At 41.5% G+C, this 20,248-nt stretch overlaps 1 protein-coding gene and 1 pseudogene across 1 annotated transcript; both read right to left on the minus strand.

Annotated features, from left to right (window-relative positions):
• Positions 1-919: 919 nt before the first annotated feature.
• On the minus strand, positions 920-2,718 carry LOC113931044 (Y-box-binding protein 3-like). The gene has a single exon (XM_035725678.1). It carries the CDS (start codon positions 2,559-2,561, stop codon positions 1,425-1,427), a length of 1,137 nt encoding a protein of 378 aa, XP_035581571.1. The 5' UTR covers positions 2,562-2,718; the 3' UTR covers positions 920-1,424.
• Positions 2,719-13,981: 11,263 nt separating this feature from the next.
• Positions 13,982-14,720, minus strand: LOC113931474 (annotated as a pseudogene).
• Positions 14,721-20,248: the final 5,528 nt, after the last annotated feature.

Below are 20,248 nucleotides of genomic sequence, written 5' to 3' on the forward strand. Positions count from 1 at the left end.
GGATGTGTGGCTTTTGGACTCAGTCCCAAATGACGAGAAAGAGACAGCCATATGGAAATATGAAGTAAGAGTCCACTTCCTGGTGTCTCAGAAGGGAGTGAGGTGGGCATTCTTTATGAACAGAACAAAATCCCATGTGGTGATTCCTTAGTGAACAAAGGGGAGAATGGCAGGAGATGAGGTCCGAAGAACTAGTCAGGGATCTGATGATGCAGGGCCATAGGTGGGTAGATTGAATTTTATTCTTAGAGAAAAGAGAAGCCATTATAGGATTTTGTTCTAGCAAGTGATAGGAACCAATTTAGGCTTAGGGATGGCCGCACTGTATGCTATTTGGGGAGCAAATTGTTGCTGGCCCTAGCAGATTTGCCATTTGCCCCCACCAACAGTCATTATCCCTTCCCTCAGTTTTTGCCAGGCACCTCGCTGTGTGAAAGAAAATATTATATCCACAAGTGTTGGGGGTGATTCCTGGGAATGCAGCTTGAGGGGGATTTACTCAGCTGAAAAAGCCCCCTATTTTCCCTTTTGCATTGCCGTTTTTATCAGGCACACAACATTGTCATGATGGCTGGAATTCTAGCAGCCACTTTCTTTCTTTTTTTTTTTTATTAACATATAATGTATTATTTGTTTCTGGGGTACAGGTCTGTGATTCATCAGTCTTACACAATTCACAGCGCTCACCATAGCACATACCCTCCCTAATGTTCTAATCCTTTAGAACACCCTTGAGTCTTTCACCGCCCCCCCCCGTAAGTCCACAATTAGCCTTACAGTCATGTCTTGTACACAGAACAATAGGTATGATGTTTGCTAAAACTGGTTCTGAAACAAACTGAAAGGACTACCTCAATACAATTATGTGGTGACAAGATTTTTTAAAACATCAGACAATAACAGATAATAGCAACATGAAGTGATTTATTGAGATAATGACCACTCAGGTGAGTTAACATCACACAGCAATGTAAGGTAATCTTCAATATCAGATCATCTTTGTTTTTGTATTAAAAATAAAAAAGAATTTTTATAAGTACTTCAACTAATTCCCTTGGTGACACAGAATAATAGCTGTGGTCCTGGTCAGATCTTTTAAAAGAATAAGTGTGTGCATGGGTGTGTGTGTGTGGTGTGTGTGTGTGGTGTGTGTGTGTGTGTGTGTGTGTGTGTGTGTCTGTGTGTGCGTGTGTCTGTGTACAGAAATTACCAACACAGATGGTAAGAGGGAATTTAGAAATATATAGATCTTGTAGTTTTTCCTCAAACCTTGGGGAAGGGGCATGTATTTTTTTTCTCAGGGCACAAATCTAACAGTCAAGGTGGATGTTTGGACTGCATTGCATTAAAGGGCATCATCTCCTTAAGGGGACATCCCCTGTAGCCCAGGCCTGGGAGTCCCTGGGGAGGGAGCCAGGCTGTTGTTACTTGGCCTGGGTGGCAGTGGGGACTTCGGCGACCAAGGCGTCCTCCTCCTCAGCGGCGCTGCTCTTCTTGGCCACAGCAACCAAAGCAACCAAAGCAACAAAAGCGGGTGTTTCAGCAGGGCTCTTCCCGATCTTGCCTTCTCCTCCCACGGTGTCCTGGCCCTGGGCACCAGGCGCCTGTTGTGGACGGCGGCGTGGGTTGTTGGGGCGGCAGGATCCGTAGCGTGGCGGGGGCTTCCGCTGCGGACCGCTGGCCTCAGGCCCGCTTTCCTTGTCTTCCGCCTCCAGCTCCTCAGAGATGCCCGCTGAGGGTCTTGGACCAGGAGCGGCGGTGCCTTGGCCCCTAGGGCGACTCAGCAGGTAGCTGGGGCCTGGCCCTCGCCGCGGGGCGTTCTCGGGCCTTGAGGCTGGGGCGGACCCGGGCAGGTGGGTGGACCTCGGGTCGCTGGTGGGAGCGAGGATCGATGGCCGGCGGGACACGGCGGAGGTCCTGCGGAACGACGGGAAGCGCCGCAGCCTTTGGTCTTGGGGTCCGCCGGGCAGGCGGCGCCTCTGGCCCTGGGCCTCGATGAAGCCTTCGCCACTGGCTTCACCTTCGTGGACGTCCTCCTCAGCGCCCCTGGGACCTCGTGGGGGCGGTGCGCGGCAGCGAATGTAGAAGTCCCCGCGGAAGCGGGGGCGGTTGGCAGCGTAGCGGCTGCCCTGCACCGGGGCACCTGCTGGCCCGGTCACGTTAGCGGCCTCGGCGCCCCGCTCACCCTGCACCACGTCGAACTCGACTGTCTCGCCGTCGCCCACGCTGCTTTGGTATTTGTGAGGGTTGTTTCGGGTGATGGCCGTCTGGTGAACGAACACATCTTCCTGCGTATCATGCCTGCTGATGAAACCGTACCCATTCTTCACGTTAAACCACTTGACGGAGCCTCGCACCCTCTTGGCGATGACCTTTCTGGGCACCTTTCCCTTGGCGCCTGCTGCCGCGGTGGCCTTGGGGATCGCATCTCCGCTGAGGTTGCCTGCGACTGGTGCCCGGGGAGGATCTCCGCCTCCCAAGGAAACCAGGAGTTTCTGCGTGGCTTGAGGCGAGACGGAGGCGGTCACCTCCGTGAGGGTGACCTCTCCCACCTCACTCATGAGGCTGTCCTTGTTCTCCTTTCTCGGAGAACCTGAGGGAAATTTGGTCCTCGGTGATGGGGGGGAGAGGGAGGGGGGAAGGGCCTCGGTCTGGAGGCAGGAGCCTCGCTCTGGAAGGAAGGGTCTTGGGTCGGGGCCCAGGACTCTTTGGCTTCACTCTGAGACTCTTGGAAAGGCCTGTGGTGTCTCCTGGGGCAACAGGACGAGGACCAAACAGTGGTTGCCGCGGTGACGTCTCAGTGGGGTCCTAGAGGCTGCCTGAGCTGGGGGGTGGGGCAGATGCACTCTGCCTCGATCTCCAGGTGCCCACGTCACAGCACCTCTTGGTCCCTCATGGAGAGGGGTGCATTTGAAGCCCTAGGAAGTGGTCTTCTTGAAGACTCTCTTGCTTGTTTGAGTGGGTGGGGAGAGAGGACCCACTTTCCATCTCTCTCCCTTGGTTGGAGATATTCCCAGCCTTCTAAGGGCACTCTCTAAATACTTTCACAAAGCCCTGTTCCTCTTCCAACTCCTTGTGAGCTCTGTATGTGGCTGAGGCATTTTGTGTAATTTCAGACAAAATGACAACCACATGAAATTAAGGCCCAGTCAAAGAAGCCCACTGTGGGTTGTTTTTTTGTTTTGTTTTCCTGCAGAGGGATTGGGGAAGCCTGCCAGGGCTAGAATGCTAGTACTGAGAGGACCCTAAACTAGTGCAGGTTTATCCAGGCTAGTGTTAGGGTTGTAGGGTAGTGAAGCTGAGTGGGAACACTTTTGTTAACTGGGACATCCTGAAAACCTTGTCAAGCTCTGTGTTCTTGCCCACAGAAAGCAAATAAATGATCAGGTGGAGTAAAATAGAACTGAGCGAATTTGCCTTGTGTTTTTAACTGCAGATCCAGACTCCCCCCCACACACCCCGACCCCCGAATGGTTTATAACTCTGTGATCTTCATCCTAAATTGGGGTTCTGACTTAATTATATGGAAACCCCAAGAATTCAGCCTAACTACAGTGTTAATACCATGGTAAGATACAGCTAGCTCTACTGAAATATTACCTTTCAGAAATGATGATAGAGCACGCTAAAATAGTAGATGGCAACTGGTCAGAAAACTCAGTTTTCCTTTATTAATAAGAAAAATGAAAATAAGCCAAGTTGGCCTACCACTTTAGAGTTTACAGAAACCTCTCACATGTTGTGCATTTGAGCCTTGCAACAACCCACTCTATAAGGAAGTGGGGCAGGTGTTGTTTTTACTTCAGTTTGACAGATGAGGGAACTGGGGCCCAGAGATAACAAGATCTAAAATCTGATCTCAGATAGATTTCATTCCAGGTCCAGGTCTCTTTCCACCACACCTCACCGGCCTTCGTGTACAGTTTTGTCAGTTGTTTCATCTGATGTCAGAGAACAGGGACCTCTTTCAGAGAGGTCATACAACCCAGCAGAGAACCCAAGAAACACCTCTTGCATGGATGATCTGTCTCCCCTGTGTTCAGGCTCCCGGGCCTGCCCCTCTTCAGGGGCAAAAATTGCCTTCATATCAACTAATCAGCAGCCCCTGTTCCCATATGCAGTAACCTTCTGCCTGCAACCAACTAGAAAACGAACCCTGTTGTAGACTCAGGAGCCATTACTTGGACATGCCGGTGTAATACCAAATGGAAGAAAGGGATCCTCATTTTTATTTTACTATGTAAAAAACACTTCTTGGGGCACCTGGGTGGCTCATTCAGTTAAGCATCTGCCCTCCGCTGAGGTCATGATCCCAGGGTCCTGGGGTTGAGCCCCGCATCAGGCTCCTTGCTCAGCGGGGAGCCTGCTTCTCCCTCTCTCTCTGCCTGCCGCTCCCCCTGCTTGTGCGCTCGCTCTCTCTCTCACTCTGAAATAAATGAATAAAAAATAATAAATAATAAAATTAAATTAAATAAAAAAAAACACGTCTTCAGGCATCATCTCTTGTGGTTTTTACAACAAGCCTGAGAGAGAAGCAGGCTACTGTCAGTATCCTCACATGACTGTGAGTAAGTCAGGGCACCAGGGCACAAAGCATCTAACTGACCTAACCAAGGACACCCATGTAGTAAGTGCAGAACCAGGATAATACCTTTGGGAATTCAGGCCCTCTGGTTCTTAGTCCACTGTATGCTCCACTGTCCCACAAGGCCAGTTCTATGATATTGTCAACAGTTCTTTCTTTCATGTCCTGAGAGCTCTTCTTGATGCTTCCCATATTTGCCATGCTCATTCCCATCTCTGTGCCCGTGTTCACTTTTTTCCTCATTCTCCTAGAAATATACCTTCTTTCCTCTCCTCTGTCTGTACAAATCCTATCTTCCTTCTGAATCTCAGTTTTGCAATCCCCTCCCACTCCCTTTCCAAATGCACCAGTCGACCCCAATCTCTTTCTTCTTCGAAATCTGGTTGCAATTACAGCCCAAAGATTAATGGCTACTCTACTTCTTCCCTAATGTGTAAGGCTTTCTGTCTCACTATTATTCCCACTAGATTCTAAGCTCACTAAAGCTCACTAAAGAGTGAACACTTTAGGGGCAGCTTTAGGTGGCTCAGTTGGTTGAGAGTCCGGCACATGATTTCGGCTCATGTCATGATCTCGGGGTCCTGAGATCGAGTTCCACGTCAGGCTCTGTGCTCAGCGGAGAGTCTGCTTCAGATTCTCTCTCTCCTTTTCCCTCTGCCCTTCCCCCTGCTCTCTCTCTCTCTCAAATAAATAAATAAATCTTTTTTTTTTTTTTTTTAAAGAAAGAGTGAACACATTAAGTTTCTTCTCTCGGTTTCCTCTCTGAGTACCATGGTGCCTGGAACAGTGCTGACTGTATAAAGGGCCACCACAAATGTGTACTTGGGGATTAAATATATGCCTTCCCCCACCTCCCTCAAAGTGGCTACATCTGTGGATTTCTTACAGTCGCTAGCACAGTACCAGGCACGAAGATGCCAATGAGATTCACTGAGTTGGACTGAATATGCCCTCTCGAATCTCCTGTTGTTGTTTGCATGATATACAGGAAAGTGCTTTGGAGCCATCACGGAGCTCTATTAAACTTTCCTGGTTCTATGTGTATTTTATGCAAGAAGAAAGGCTTTGTGAAAAACAAATTAATATGATATGAATTACTAATTCAACTTTAAGGTTTAATTTGCTGTGTCCATTGCATTATTTTCATTGAAATCATCAGGTTCTGTCTATTACTCTGCACTTCTCTCCATCTACCCTGTGAAGCGTATTATATAATTCCTATTATTAAAAAGCTGTCAATGAAATGGAGGTTAATTCAGGTTTAAGATGTGCTGTCTAATCCATTATCACTTATGTTTTTAAGATTTATCGGTTGATTGATTTTAGAGAGAGAGAGAGAGAGAGAGAGCGAGTGTGTGGGGAGGCGAGGGGGGAGATATAGTCTTCCGTCATGTAAGGAGGAAATATAAATGCCTTCCCTATCCCGTTCCTTGAAATAATTTTCTCTCTGTCTCTGTCTCTCTCTCTCTTTCTCTCTTTCTGTCTGTATCTCTCTGTCTCTGTCATTCTGTCTCTACACGCACACACGTGTGCACGTACACACACATTCATGCATCCTATTGGTTCGGTTTCTCTGCAGAACCCTGACTCATGCAGATTTTGACACCGGAACTGTTTCTAGAGAACAGAATCTTAAAGATGAGTTTTCTGATTTGGTTGTGGAGTTTTGAAGTTGGCTCTGTAATTTGATTATATTTAAAGACACTAATAACTCTATTTCCAATAGTAAAGAGCACACCGATAGTCCACGGTCTGATGTGGCAATAGAGATACACAAAATATCTCTATTGGATACTCCTAATCAAATACTGATAAGAGGCAAGGATCTGACAGGCCATGTACATGATACCTTAAAACATTTTTGTGAAACTAAGGAGTATAATGAAAATTGTTGGTTGTTCCTAATGTCACTGGACAAAGTGGGAAAAGAAAAGGGGCTCAGAAATTCGAATTCCTTGCTCAAGCACTTCATAAATAACCCGAAAGCTTCAATGTCTGCCCTGAAAAGAGACACCTTATCTCCTGTAGCCACAGGGCTGAAATTGCTGAAAAACAAAACCCAGAATTTTATCCTATGAGAATCTCATCCTATGGCTGAATTACAATGGAACTTGAATTCCTAACCTCACCATATATCTATCATTAAAGGGAAGGCATCGATTGGGAAGGAATGGAATTCTAAAAGTGGGATGGGAACACGGGGGAAGACCCTGATGAAACTGGGAACATTGAACCCCTAAAGTCTCATGAGTCACAGCCTCTCCAACCCCAGTCTGGGGAGAAACTCTCCTCAGAGCCTCTCCAACCTTGCATTGCCTGAGGAAAGTCTAATGGAAGGCATAAAGCCCCAGGAAGTTTCCTTGAAAGACACTGCTGGTGTTCCTCAGGACCCATCCCCCACCACCTCTCTCTGCTTCTAGACCTATAACAAGACTCAAGTCCCAGCAGGCCCCTAAAGGTGAGGTAAAAAGTGTAACCCGTGAGAAGGTGTGCTACATTTTTTCTAATTTATGCAGACAGAAGTAGGGAGACATGTGTGGGAATGGATATTAAGGGTGTGGGATAATGGTGTAAGGAACATAAAGTTGGATTGGGGTGAATTTATGGACATGGGCCCACTAAGCAGAGATGCTTCGTTTAATGTTGCAGCATAGAGAGTCAGAAAGGGCTCTGAGATGTTGTTTGGTTGGTAAACACATGATCCAAAATGCGGTTCACAGTAAGTGAACTAAAAATGAAAGACCCGCCCTTGGTTTAGTGTCGAAGAAAGGATTCAAAGTCTTAAGGAGATTTGAATGTTGGAGTAGATTTGTCATTTAAGACATATTCACCCACCCTGGGAGGGTCCGCAGGGCACACCCTTTGCCACAACTGTGAGAAATAAATTTTTGTGAGGAGCCCCAGAATCCTTGAAGGGCTCCCTCCTTGAAGAGCACACCTTCCTGTGTGCTCCTTGTTGACTCTTCACAGTAGATAATGTTTTCACCTTTTATAATGGGCCTGGATGGACTTTGCTGACTCAGGGTCAGCACAATGTTGTGACTGAAACAGAAAAAAAAATTTATTTTTAAATGATAAGCCTTTTAGGGGCGCCTGGGTGGCTCAGTCGGTTAAGCGTCCGACTGAGGTGAAAACAACCTTGGGTCATTAACATGGCCCCATGACCCTAAGATGCCAAAACATCTATTACAGAATATCAAAAATTGTTATTACAACTCTATAATCATGTGAGCCAATTCTGTAAAATATCTATCTCTCATCTGTCTATCTATCTATCTATCTATCTATCTATCTATCTATCTATCTATCTATCATCTATCATCTATCCATAAGCTATCTATCTATCTATCTATCTATCTATCTATCTATCTATCTATCCATCATCTATGTATCATCTATCATCTATCTATCTATCTTTCTATCTATCTATCTATCTATATCTATCTATCATTTATCTATCTATCCATCTCTATTTCTATCTCTCTTATCTGTCTCTACTTACTATTGGTTGTCTTCCTCTGGAAAACCATGACAAATGGAAAGAAGGAAGGAAGGAAGGAAGGAAGGAAGGAAGGAAGGAAGGAAGGAAGGAAGGAAGGAGGGAGGGAGGGAGGGAGGGAGGAAGGAAGGGATGGAACACAGAGTTTTAAATAAACAGGAAGACACATCTGGAGAAATGTGATCTCAGCATCAATCTGTCACCTATATAGAGTAGGCACAAATTACTTTATTTCAAATTTTGGACTCTACATACATGTTGGCTATTCAATTTTACCATTTACTTGGTGAGGGTGATAAATGAATGGTCTATAAAATTAACCCACTATTTTTCCAAATTCTAAAATGTTGCAAATAAGGGCCATGCAAGCTCAATCTGCTTGCTTTATGGTGGGGAGGAAATAAATCCTCTAAGGAACTTTTGAAGCACACACCAAAGTTTGAATTTATTTATGCAGCAGTGGTATGCTAGAGTCAGCTCAAAGTGGCTGGTGATGGTCAATCATTAAAATTTTAGGAAATTTTGTGAGCCAGTTGGCAAGCATACCATTAGTAAATATCAAATTATACAGACTTACAGTTAAATAAATTATATTAAAACCAAAGGTACTAAACCCTCAAAGTGTGTTTTTTCCTAATTATTTTACTACATTTTACTATTAATCTGTGCTCTTGAGGCTATTTTCATCTACTGTATCTGTATGGTGATAAAACTATAAATGGTGTTCTATGGCACATCTCTTCCAAAATTCTGCATTCAGTGACATCATGTTCGTAGTCTGAAATCAGCCATGATAGGAGAAATTAGATCAGAAAAATTGGTAAGTGCGTGCTACAAATTTGCCTCCCTCCCACAAGAGTGGGTTATTCAACATTAACAGCTCGCCATGTGTATACGTAGGTAGGTAGGTGGGTAGATGTTTATGCATGTAGGCATGTTTTTTATTAGTGTGGGGGCAGAGGGCTTAACTGGAGTCATAGAAAGAGAGCTAGCTCAAGAGATGGAAAAAGGAAGTCATGAAAAGAGCACTCCTGTGGACGTAAGGCGGCTTAAGTCTTTGCTGTTCGACCTGAGGCAAGTCCCTTCACTATTCTTTTTTTCTTTATTATTATGTTATGTTAGTCACCATACAGTACATCATTAGTTTTTGATGTAGTGTTCCATGATTCATTGTTTATGTATAACACCTTCACTATTCTTGATGTACACTGAGGGGTTCGCAGTTGATGATCATAGTAGTTCATCCATCTCTAAAACTCTACGAATCCCTGGCCTATAAAATAACTCTGTAGTTACAATTGTTTGTATGATATATATAAATAGACATATTATTCTGGTGTTTACATGTATTTTCTTAAATGCTTCACACATACGGAAGGGTGTATAAAACTTATTTTTTTCTAATTTGTACATTAATATGGCAGAATACATGATCACTGCCCTTGTGAAGGACTAGAATCTTGCCAGTAACTTGGAGGCACTCTGTGTAATCCTATTTATTGTCCTTTCCTTCCACACACCGCCCCCCCAAGGGATGACCACTAATGTAACATTTTGATGGGATGAATTTCCTGCCCCTGCTCCTTTGTAATCCCTGCCTCCTAACTCTCCTCACTTTTTCCAGTCCCCCCAGGCAGCCACTGATCTGCTTTGTGTCTATATTTATTAGTATTTTCTGGAATTTTAAATAACTTTAATCATAGTGTATATGCTCATTTCTTTTTTTTTTTTTAATTCAATTAGCCAAGGTATAGTACATCATTAGTTTGCTCATTTCTTTCTGACTTCTTACACTCAGCATGTTGAGATCTATTGATGTTATTGTGTGTATCAATATCTCATTCCCTTTTATTACTAGGAGTATTCCATTACACGGAAATATCACTGGTTTTGTGTTATCAGTTCATGTGTTGATGGACATTAGGAATGTTTCACTATTTGGTTATTCCAAATAAAGCTGCTCTGAACATTCTTATATAAGCCTCTGTCTGTACATATGCTTTCCTTCCTCTTGGGCAATTTCTTAGGACTAGAATGACCAGATCATATGATAAGTGTATGTGTAATATTTTAAGAAACTGCCTGCTATGGTGTGAATGTTTGTGTTCCCCCCAACCAATATTCACATGTTGAAATCCTAATGCCCAATATGATGTTGTTAGAAGGGGGGCCTTTAGATGGTGACTAGGTCATGATGGCAGAGCCCTCAAAATTGGCATTAATGCCCTTGTAAAAGAGGCTCCAGAGAACGAGCTCACCCCTTCCACCAAGTGAGAACACAGTGAGAAGGCACCTGGTATGAACCAGGAAGAAGGCCCTTGACAAAAGGTAGCCATCTTGGCTCCCTTGATGTTGGACTTCCCAGCCTCCAGAACTGTAACAACTGCATTTCCACCCAGTCTGTGGTATTTTGTTATAGCAGCCTATATGGACTAAAACGCTGCCAACCCCTTTGCCAATGTACTTGTAACATTTTACATTTTCTACCTGCAGTGCATTCAAGTTCTAGTTCCTTCACATCCTTGCCAGCACTTGATAAAATCAACACATTTTTTAAAAGATTTATTTATTTATTTATTTATTTATTTGAAAGAGAGAGAGAATGAGAGAGAGAGAGAGAGAGCACATGAGACGGGGGAGGGTCAGAGGGAGAAGCAGACTCCCCGCCAAGCAGGGAGCCCGATGCGGGACTCGATCCCGGGACTCCAGGATCATGACCTGAGCCGAAGGCAGTCGCTTAACCAACTGAGCCACCCAGGCGCCCCTAAAATCAACACAATTAACTACAGCCATTCTAATAGGTGTGTAGTGGTATAGTGTGTGTGTATGTGCATAGTTTTTAAATTTTTGCTTTTTCAAATTTTATTTTCCTTTTGGCATAAAATTATATGAATTTTAACAAATGTATAGATTAGTGTAACCATCACCACAATGAGTATACAGAACTATTCCATCACCACCACCACCTTGGCCCCAACCCCCAGCAACCACAGATGTATTCTCCATCAGTATGGATTTGTCACTTTGAGAATTATACATATATGTGTTTATATATATATATATAAGTATATATTCATATACATATTAAACCATGCAGCACTTTGTGATCCATCCAAGTTGTTGCATGCATCAATAACAGTCCATTCAATTTAATTGTATGGGTGTACCATGATTTGTTTTATCCATTCACTCACTGAAAGTTCACTCATTGAAAGGCATTTAGGTTGTTTCCAGCTTTTGTAGAATTATGCATAGACTTGCTATAAACACTTGCACACAGGCTTTTTTGGTGAACATAAATTTTCAGGTTTTCAGGTTAGAAACTCGGGAGTTGGATTGTGGGATCATATGTTAAGTGCCAGGTTGTAAATTTAGAAGTAACTGCCAAGCCATGTTCCAGGATGGCCCCAAATTTTAGCATTCACACTGGCAGCACATCCGCAACTCTTGGTAATTGTGTGTGTGTGTGTGTGTGTGTGTGTGTGTGTGTGTGTGTGTGTGTGTGTAAGCACGTGCATGTGTGATTTTAGTCATCCAAAAAGGTGTGGGTTGGCTAGTTTTGTTTGCATTTTCTTAATAGCTAATGATGTTGAACACTGTTCACGTGCTTATGTGCCATCCTTATATCATCTTGCTTGAAGCTGCAATGTCTGTTGCTCACTTTACAGCTAGGTTGTTTGTTTACTTATTGTTGAGTTTTGAGAGTTCTTTATATATTCTGCATACAAATCCTGTTTCAGATATTTGATTTGCAAATAGTTTCTTCTAGGCTGAAGTTTATTCTTTCCTTCTTTAACAGTGTCTTTGGTAGAACAAAAGTTTTCAATCTCAAATTTGCCCAATTTATCAATTATTTCATTTATGGATCATTATTTTTATGTTGCATCTAAGAAGTCCTTGCCTATCCCTAATTTATTATGTCTTATTCTACGCTTTATTCTAAAAGTTTCGTAGTTTTATATTTACACCTTTGATCCACTTTGAGTTTATTTCTTCATAAAATGTCGAGCATATGTGAGGTTCATTGTTTTGCATAAAATTAGACATTTCTAGGGTAGAAATAAGTTTGATTTTGGTGTGTTAACCTTGTATCCTGCCACCTTGTTAAACTCCCTTATTGGTTTTAGAAGTTCTTTTGTAGATTATTTTTCCTCTTTATGTAGACGATCATGTTGACTGTGAGTGAGAATCATGTTACTTCTTCCATTCCAAACTGTATGCATTTTTATTTCTTTGTCTTGACTTATTGCATTGGCTCAGACTTTCAGTGCGATGTTAGGAACTTCTTTACCTTGTTCCTGATCTCAGGCACAATGCATTCGGTAATTCAGTAATTTAACGTTGAGTGTAATGTTAGCTGTAGGTTTTTTTGTAAATGTGTTTATCTGTTTGAGGAAGTACCCTTCAATTCCTACTTTAACGAGAGTTTTAATCATGAATGCATGTTGCACTTTGTCAAATGCTTTTCCTGCATCTACTGTGATACTCATGTGTTTTTTTTCTTTTTTAATCTGTTAATATGGTGCATTACATTGATTAATTTCCAAATATTGAAATGGCCTATATTTCCCTTGGTCGTGGTGTATCATTCCTTATAATATTGTGCTGGATATGATCCCCTAACATTTTTTGACATTTTTTTTTTTTGCATCCATGTTTTTTAAGGGTATTGGACGGCAGATCTCATTTTTGGTCATGTCTTTATCTGATCTTAGTACCAGGGTAATTTCAGCCTCTTAAAATAAGTTGTGGATTTTTGAAGTATTCCTTCCTCTTCAGTTTTCTGCACAAGTTTGTATACAGTAGGTATTATTTCTTCAACTGTTCGGAAGGATCTCCCAATGAAACCATGAGTACACAGAGCTTTCCTTTTCAGAATGTATTTGTCTACAAAATCAATTTATTTAACAGTTATAGGAATATTCATGTTATCTACTTGATCTTTGGGGCATTTTAGTAGTTTCTGTTCCTCGAGGAATTAGTCCATCTTTACCCAAATTTTCCAGTTTTCATCATAAGGTTGTTTGCAATATTTTGTTTTAACGTTTCCAAGTTTATAACAACATCTCTTTTTTCATTCTTCATATTGATATTTATATTTTCATACCTTTTATGTTTGTCAGGCTTGCCAGAGGTTTACCAATTTACTAATCTTCTCCAAGTTAAATACAAGTTTTCTCGTTTGTTTCAGTGATTTCCTCTATCGTTTTTCGATCTCAAGTCACCTTGATTTTGGCTTTTATCTTTTTTTTTTTTGTCTTTTCAGATTTTATCCTGTAAACATTTCATTTTACACGGCTAGAGTCACACAAACGTTTGTGTCTTTCTTTTTTCTTGTTCCATCATATAACACAGACATTCTTGCATAACACTAACAATTCTGCAAATTTATTATCCTTAACAGCTTCCTAATACCCCTGTCCCAAACAGGCCTATTGTTTACATAAACAATCCACTAATCTGGGACACGTTCAGTGTTTCCACTGTTTTGCTATGATAAATAATGTTGTGATGATTTCAAACCTTGCTCCACACTTTGGATTTTTCTTGGGGGGGGGGTAATATCTTCCTCAACTAGAATCACAGGGTCAACGACCTGGTAAATAAGGGTCTCAATCCACCATGCCAAACTGCCTTCCATGAAAATGGCACAATTTACAATCCCACCGGTTGAGAGTGCTGGTCTCACTGTGTCTTTACCAGCACTGACGTTTTTGTGTTTCATGCTCGTTTTAGATCTTTGCTAACTTGATTGGTTTACATATGACGTATTGTTGAGGTTTTAATACGTCTTTGAGGAAAGGTAAGGTCAAATATGACTACAGTTCATCACGTCCTTATTTCTTTGAATTTCTTGTTGAGGGCATATGGATGGAGAGATGGGAGGTATGCAGAGATTAGCGATGCTTTCTCATGGTCTCATTTATCCATTTGACATACTTGCAGACTTGGGTATAGACACTGGGTCATTGGGTTGGCCACAAGGGAAAGTTCCCCAGGACACCAGGCCTTGCAAGGTATCTTTGCACATCAGTGGTCCCCCTGAGTCACCGTTGCAGGTGTTGGTCTTGGAGTTGGGGATGCCAGCACACAGCATGGATTTTCCCAGTAGGTCCTTGTAAACCTTCTTGCAATCCTGGGAGGAGATGAGCTTGACATCCGTGCACATGAGTTCTGATGGAAAGGTCACATCAGGGCTGGTGGTTGTGCCCCAGCCAGAAATGGTGCATGTGGTCCCAGGGGGTTCACAGCAGAAGGGCATGTTGACTTTCTTCACACTCGATGATAGCCTGGCTCATCTACTTAGCTTCACAAGCATGAGGTCATTAACGTGGGTCTGAGTGGAGTAGCTCGGGTGGTGGAATGACCTCGTGGCCCGGATCTTCTGAGCTCTATAATCACCCAGCTGATCACTGCCCATGTGCACGTTGTATTCACTCATCGTGTAGTGGGCAGCACACCTCCACAGTGGGGCTGATTGCCTCTGAACAGGGCCACCTGCCAGGATTGGGAGCCTCTTGTACATGGGACTCCATCAATAATCTTCTCCCCAGTCTTGTCACCTTCTTGGCCAGCAGATCCCAGGACTAAGGTCAGTAGTAGGATCTGCAGGGGCAAGAGAAGGGATCCTGCCATGGTGGCCTCTCTCAGCCTGTCCGGGGGCTGCCAGGCAAAGCAAGGGTCTCTTTTGCTGGGGCTGGGAAAGACAAAGAGTTCAGGGAGCAGGAGTCCAAGCCCAGCTCCTCCTACATCAGACCTAGAAGTTCAAATCCCCAGTTCTTCCCCCATTCAGACCCAGGAGACCAGGCCTCCAGACCTCCCTTCCCCCTGGGGACTCAGGAATCTCAGCAATCTGTCCCAACCCTCCTCATCCACAAGTCTAGATCTTCAGTTCTTTTTTCCCTAACAGACCCCAAATTCCAGACCTCTAGTCCCTCATCTCTCACAACCAGGATTCCAGCCACCCCTCTCCCCTCAGAAGCAGGAGCCAGCTGTCCAGCCAGCCTCATCCTCCACCCCAAATGAACAATTTTGGCTTTTATCTTATTTTCTTCTTTCTGCTAGATTTGACTTCACCTCGTTCCTCTTTTTCTCCTTCCCTAGGAGTGAATCTTACATTACTAACTTGAGTCCTTTCTTCTTTCCTAACATAAGCATTTAATCCTACATATTTCTCTGTAAACACTGCTTTAGCTGCATCACACAAATTTTGATATAGTGTATTTTTATTATTGCTCAGTTCAAACTAGTTTCTAATTTCAAATGAGACTTTCTTATTGACCCACAGGTTACTTAGTGGTGTGCTGTTTAATTCCAAATGTTAGCAGATTTTTCTGTTATTAAGTTCAACATAGTCTGAGAACATACTTTTTTTGCGGGGTGGGGGGAGGAAATTTCCATTCTTTTAAGTCTGTAAGGCTTGTTTCGTGAACCAAGATATGATTTAATTTGGTGAATATTCCACATACCCTTAAATATAATATGTGTTCTGCTTTCTGTAGATGAAGTATTCTATAAGTGCCGATATGTTTCATGTGATTGATGGCCTTGCTCAGTTCTTCTACCTCATTGCTGATTTTCTTCCTATTGTTCTATTACTGGGAGAGGACTATTGAAATCTCCAAATATAATTGTGGATTTTACTGTTTTTTCTTGTAGCTCTGTTAGTTTTTTGCTTCTTGTATGTTGAGCCTCTGTTAGATGCAGAAATGTTCAGGATTTTTATGTCCTCTTGATGAGTTGGCCCCTTTATCATTATGACATGATCTGCTGCAAACATGTTGATATTCTTTGTTCTGAGGTCTGCTTTGTCTGAGATTAATATAGCTGCTCGGGGTTCCTTTTGATTACTGTTAATATTTTATGTATGTATATATAAAATTTTACATTTGTTTTTAAACTATTTGTGTCTTAATATTTGAACTATGTTTATTTTAGTCAGCACACTTTTTGAACGCTGTCTTTCCAATCTTTCCTTTGTTATCGTTTCCCTCTTTTTTAAACTTATTTTTGAATAATTGAATATCTTTTATGATTTCAATTATCTCTCTTGATGGCACAGTAGCTAAAACTAATTTCCTATTTTAGTGGTTGCTTAAGGGTTTATAATACACAGCCTTGCTTTATCATGATCTCCCATCAAGGAGCATCATACCACTTCATGAGTACTGTTAAAATTTCATAATAGTAAGCTTCCTTTTCTCCCCATATGCTCTTTCTGTTTATGCTCTATATGTTGCCATATATATTACTGTTACATATTTTGCAAACCTTACAGCACATTGTTATAATTTTTGTTTAAAGAGTCAATTATGCTTTATTTTTACTGTGGCAAAATATATGTAGCATAAAATTTACCATGTTAACCATTTTTTAGGGGTGCAGTTCAGTGGCATTAAATACATTCACATTGTTGTGTAACCATCAATACTAGAACTTTTTATGGTCCCGTACTGAAACTCTGTACCCATTAAACAGTAAATCTCCATTCTCCCTTACCCCCAAACCCTGGTAACTACTGTATGATTTTCTGTCTCTATATATTTGACTATACTATGTACTTTATGGAAGTGGAATCATACAGTGTTTGTCCTTTTGTATCTGGCTTATTTCAATTAGCATAATTTCTTCAAGGTTCATCCACATTGCAGCATGTATCAGAATTTTATTCCTTCGTAAGGCTGAATAGCATTTCATTGTACGTTCCATACTACATTTTTTTTAAATTTTTTAAAAAAACGTTTTATTTAAATTCAATTTAGTTAACATATAGGGTATTATTAATTTCAGGGGTGGAATTTAGTGATTCGTCAGTTGCATATAACACCCAGGACACATTACATCAAGCGCCCTCCTTAATGCTCATCACCCAGTTAACCCATCCCCCACCCACCTCCACTCCAGCAATCCCCAGTTTGTTTCCTATAGTTAAGAGCGTCTTATGGTTTGCCTCCCTCTCTGATTTTTTTTTAATTTTTTCCTTCCTTTCCCCTGTGTTCATCTGTTTTCTTTCTTAAATTCCACATATGAGTGAAATCACATGGTATTTGTCTTTCTCTGACTGACTTATTTTGCTTAGCATAATACCCTCTAGTTCCATCCACATCAATACAAATGGCAAGATTTCACTCTTTGTGATAGCTGAGTAATATTCCAGTGTGTGTGTGTGTGTGTGTGTGTGTGTGTGTGTGTGTATCATATCATCTTATCCATTCATCAGTCGAAAGACATCTGGGCTCTTTCCATATTTTGGCTATACTTTAACACCCAACTCACAGCAATGGACAGATCATCTAAGCAGAAGATCAACAAGGAAACAAGGGTGTTGAAAAACACACTGCACCAGATGGACTTAACAGATATATTCAGAGCATTTCATCCTAAAACAGAAGAATACACGTTCTTTTCAAGAGCACATGAAACATTCTCCAGAATAGATCACAAAGTGGGTCAGAAATCAGGTGTCAACCAGTACAAAAACAATGAGGTGATACCATGCATATTTTCAGGCCACGATGCTATGAAATTTGAAGTCAACCACAAGAGGAAACTTGGAAGGACCACAGATACATGGAAGGTAAAGTACCTCCTGCTAAAGAATGAATGGTTCAACCAGGAAATTAAAGAAGAATTTTAAAAAATACAGGGATGCAAATGAAAATGAAAACACGACAGTTCAAAATCTTTGGGATGCAGCAAAGGCATCCCAAAGGGAAGAATATAGCAATACAGGCCTTCCTCAAGAAGCAAGAAAAGTTTCAAATACACAACCTAACCATACACCTAAAGGGGCTGGAGAAAGAACAGCAAATAAACCCTAAATCCAACAGGGGAAGAGAAATAATAAAGATTAGAGCAGAAATCAATGATATAGGGAAAATGAAAACAAAAAACAGTAGATCAACAAAACGAGGAGCTGATTCTTTGAAAGGATTAATAAATCAAAAAACTCCTAGCCAGATTTATCAAAAAGAAAAGAGAAAGGACCCAAATAAATAAAATCGTGAATGAAAGAGGAGAGATCACAACCAACACTGGAGAAATACTAACAATTATAAGAGTATATTATGAGCAATTATATGCTGACATATTAGGCAAACTGGAAGAAATGGATAAACTCCTAGAAACATATAAACTACCAAAACTGAGACAGGAAGAAATGGGAAACCTGAACAGACTCATCACCAGCAAAGAAATTTAACTGAATCAGTAATCAAAAATCTCCCAACATTCATCTCATAGGATTTCCTAATTTCCCTTGTGATCTTTTATTTGACCCATTGGCCATTTAAAAGTGTGTCTAATTCGTGTTCATGAGTTCCTCAGACTTTCTGTTATTGATTTCTCATTTCATTCCATGGACTCAGAAAACATACTTTGCGTGATTTCAGTCCACTTAAATTTACTGAGGTTTGTTTTATGGTCTATGATATGATCTATCCTGGAGATATTTCATGTGCCCTTGAGAAGAATGTGCATTCTGTTCATGCTGGGTAAAATGTTTTATAGATCACTTTAAGGTCTAGTTCATTATGGCACTGTTCACCTCTTCTATTTCCTTGTTTATTATGTAATTGCTCTATTATTGAAAATGAGATACTGACTACCCCAACTCTTATTGTAGACTTGTGGATATCTCCCTTCATTTAGTTCAGTTTTTGATTCATGTATTTTGGTGCTCTGTTGTTAGGTGCATATATAATTTTGCTCTATCTTTCTGATGGGTTGACTCTCTTAAGAAGAAATAACATCCATTCTTCTGGAGCTGTTTCAAAAAATAGAAATGGAAGGAAAACGTCCAAACTCATTCCATGAGGCCAGCATTATGGTGATCCCAAAACCAGACAAAGACCCCACCAAAAAGGAGAATTACAGACCAATATCCCTGATGACCATGGATGCCAAAATTCTCACCAGGGTACTAGCCAACAAGGTCCAACAATACATTACAAGGATTATTCACCAAAACCAAGTAAGATTTATTCCTGGGCTTCAAGGGTTGTTCAACATCTGCAAATCAAACAATGTGATACCCCACATTAATAAAAGAAAGAACAAGAATCATATCATGGTGGAGAAAAAGCACTTGAAAAATACAGCATCCTTTCTTGATTAGAACCTTCCACAGTGTAGGGAGAGAGGAAACATACCTCAATATCCTAAAAGCCATGTGCAAAAAGCCCACAGCGAATATCCTCCTCCACAGGGAACAACGGAGAGCTTTTCGCATAAGGTCAGGAAATCCTCAGGGATGTCCACTCTCACCACTGTTGTTCAACATAGTACTAGAAGTCCTAGCCTCAGCAATCAGACAACAAAAAGAAATAAAAGGCATCCAAATTGACAAAGAAGAATTCAATCTCTCACTCTTTGCAGATGACATGATACTCTATGTGGAATAGCCAAAAGCCTCCACCCAAAAAATTGCTAGACCTCATACAGGAATTCAGCAATGTGGCAGGATATCAAATCAATGCACAGAAATCAGGTGCATTTCTAAACCCTAACAATGAGACAGAAGAAAGGGTAGCCAAGGAATCGATCCCATTTACAATTGCACCAAAAAAAGCATAGGATACCTAGGAATAAACCTAACCAATGAGGTAAAGGATATGTTCACTGAAAACTATAGAGAACTTATGAAAGACATTGAGGAAGACACAAAGAAATGGAAAAAACATTCCATGCTCATGGATTGGATGAACAAATATTATTAAAAAATCTGTACTACCCACAGCAATCTATGCATTCAAAGCACTCCCTCTCAAAACACCATCAACATTTTACACAGAACAGGAACAAATTATCCTAAAATTTGTATGGAACCATAAAAGACTGCAAATAGCCAAAGGAAGGTTGAAAAAGAAATCCAAAGCTGCTGCCGTGACTATCCTGACTTCAAGCCATATTACAAAGCTGTAATCTCCAGGAGAGTATGGTACTGGCACAAAAACAGACACATAGATCCATGGAACAGAATAGAGAATCCAGAAATGGACCCTCAACTCTCTGGTCCACAAATCTCCGACAAAGCAGGAAAGAATATCCAATGGAAAAAAAGACAGTTTCTTCAATAAATGCTGTTGGGAAAGCTGGACAGTGACATGTATAAGAATGAAACTGGACCATTTTCTTACACTATCCACAAAGATAAACTTAGAATG

Source organism: Zalophus californianus, chromosome X (assembly GCF_009762305.2).
Source record: "Zalophus californianus isolate mZalCal1 chromosome X, mZalCal1.pri.v2, whole genome shotgun sequence".
NCBI lineage: Eukaryota > Metazoa > Chordata > Mammalia > Carnivora > Otariidae > Zalophus > Zalophus californianus.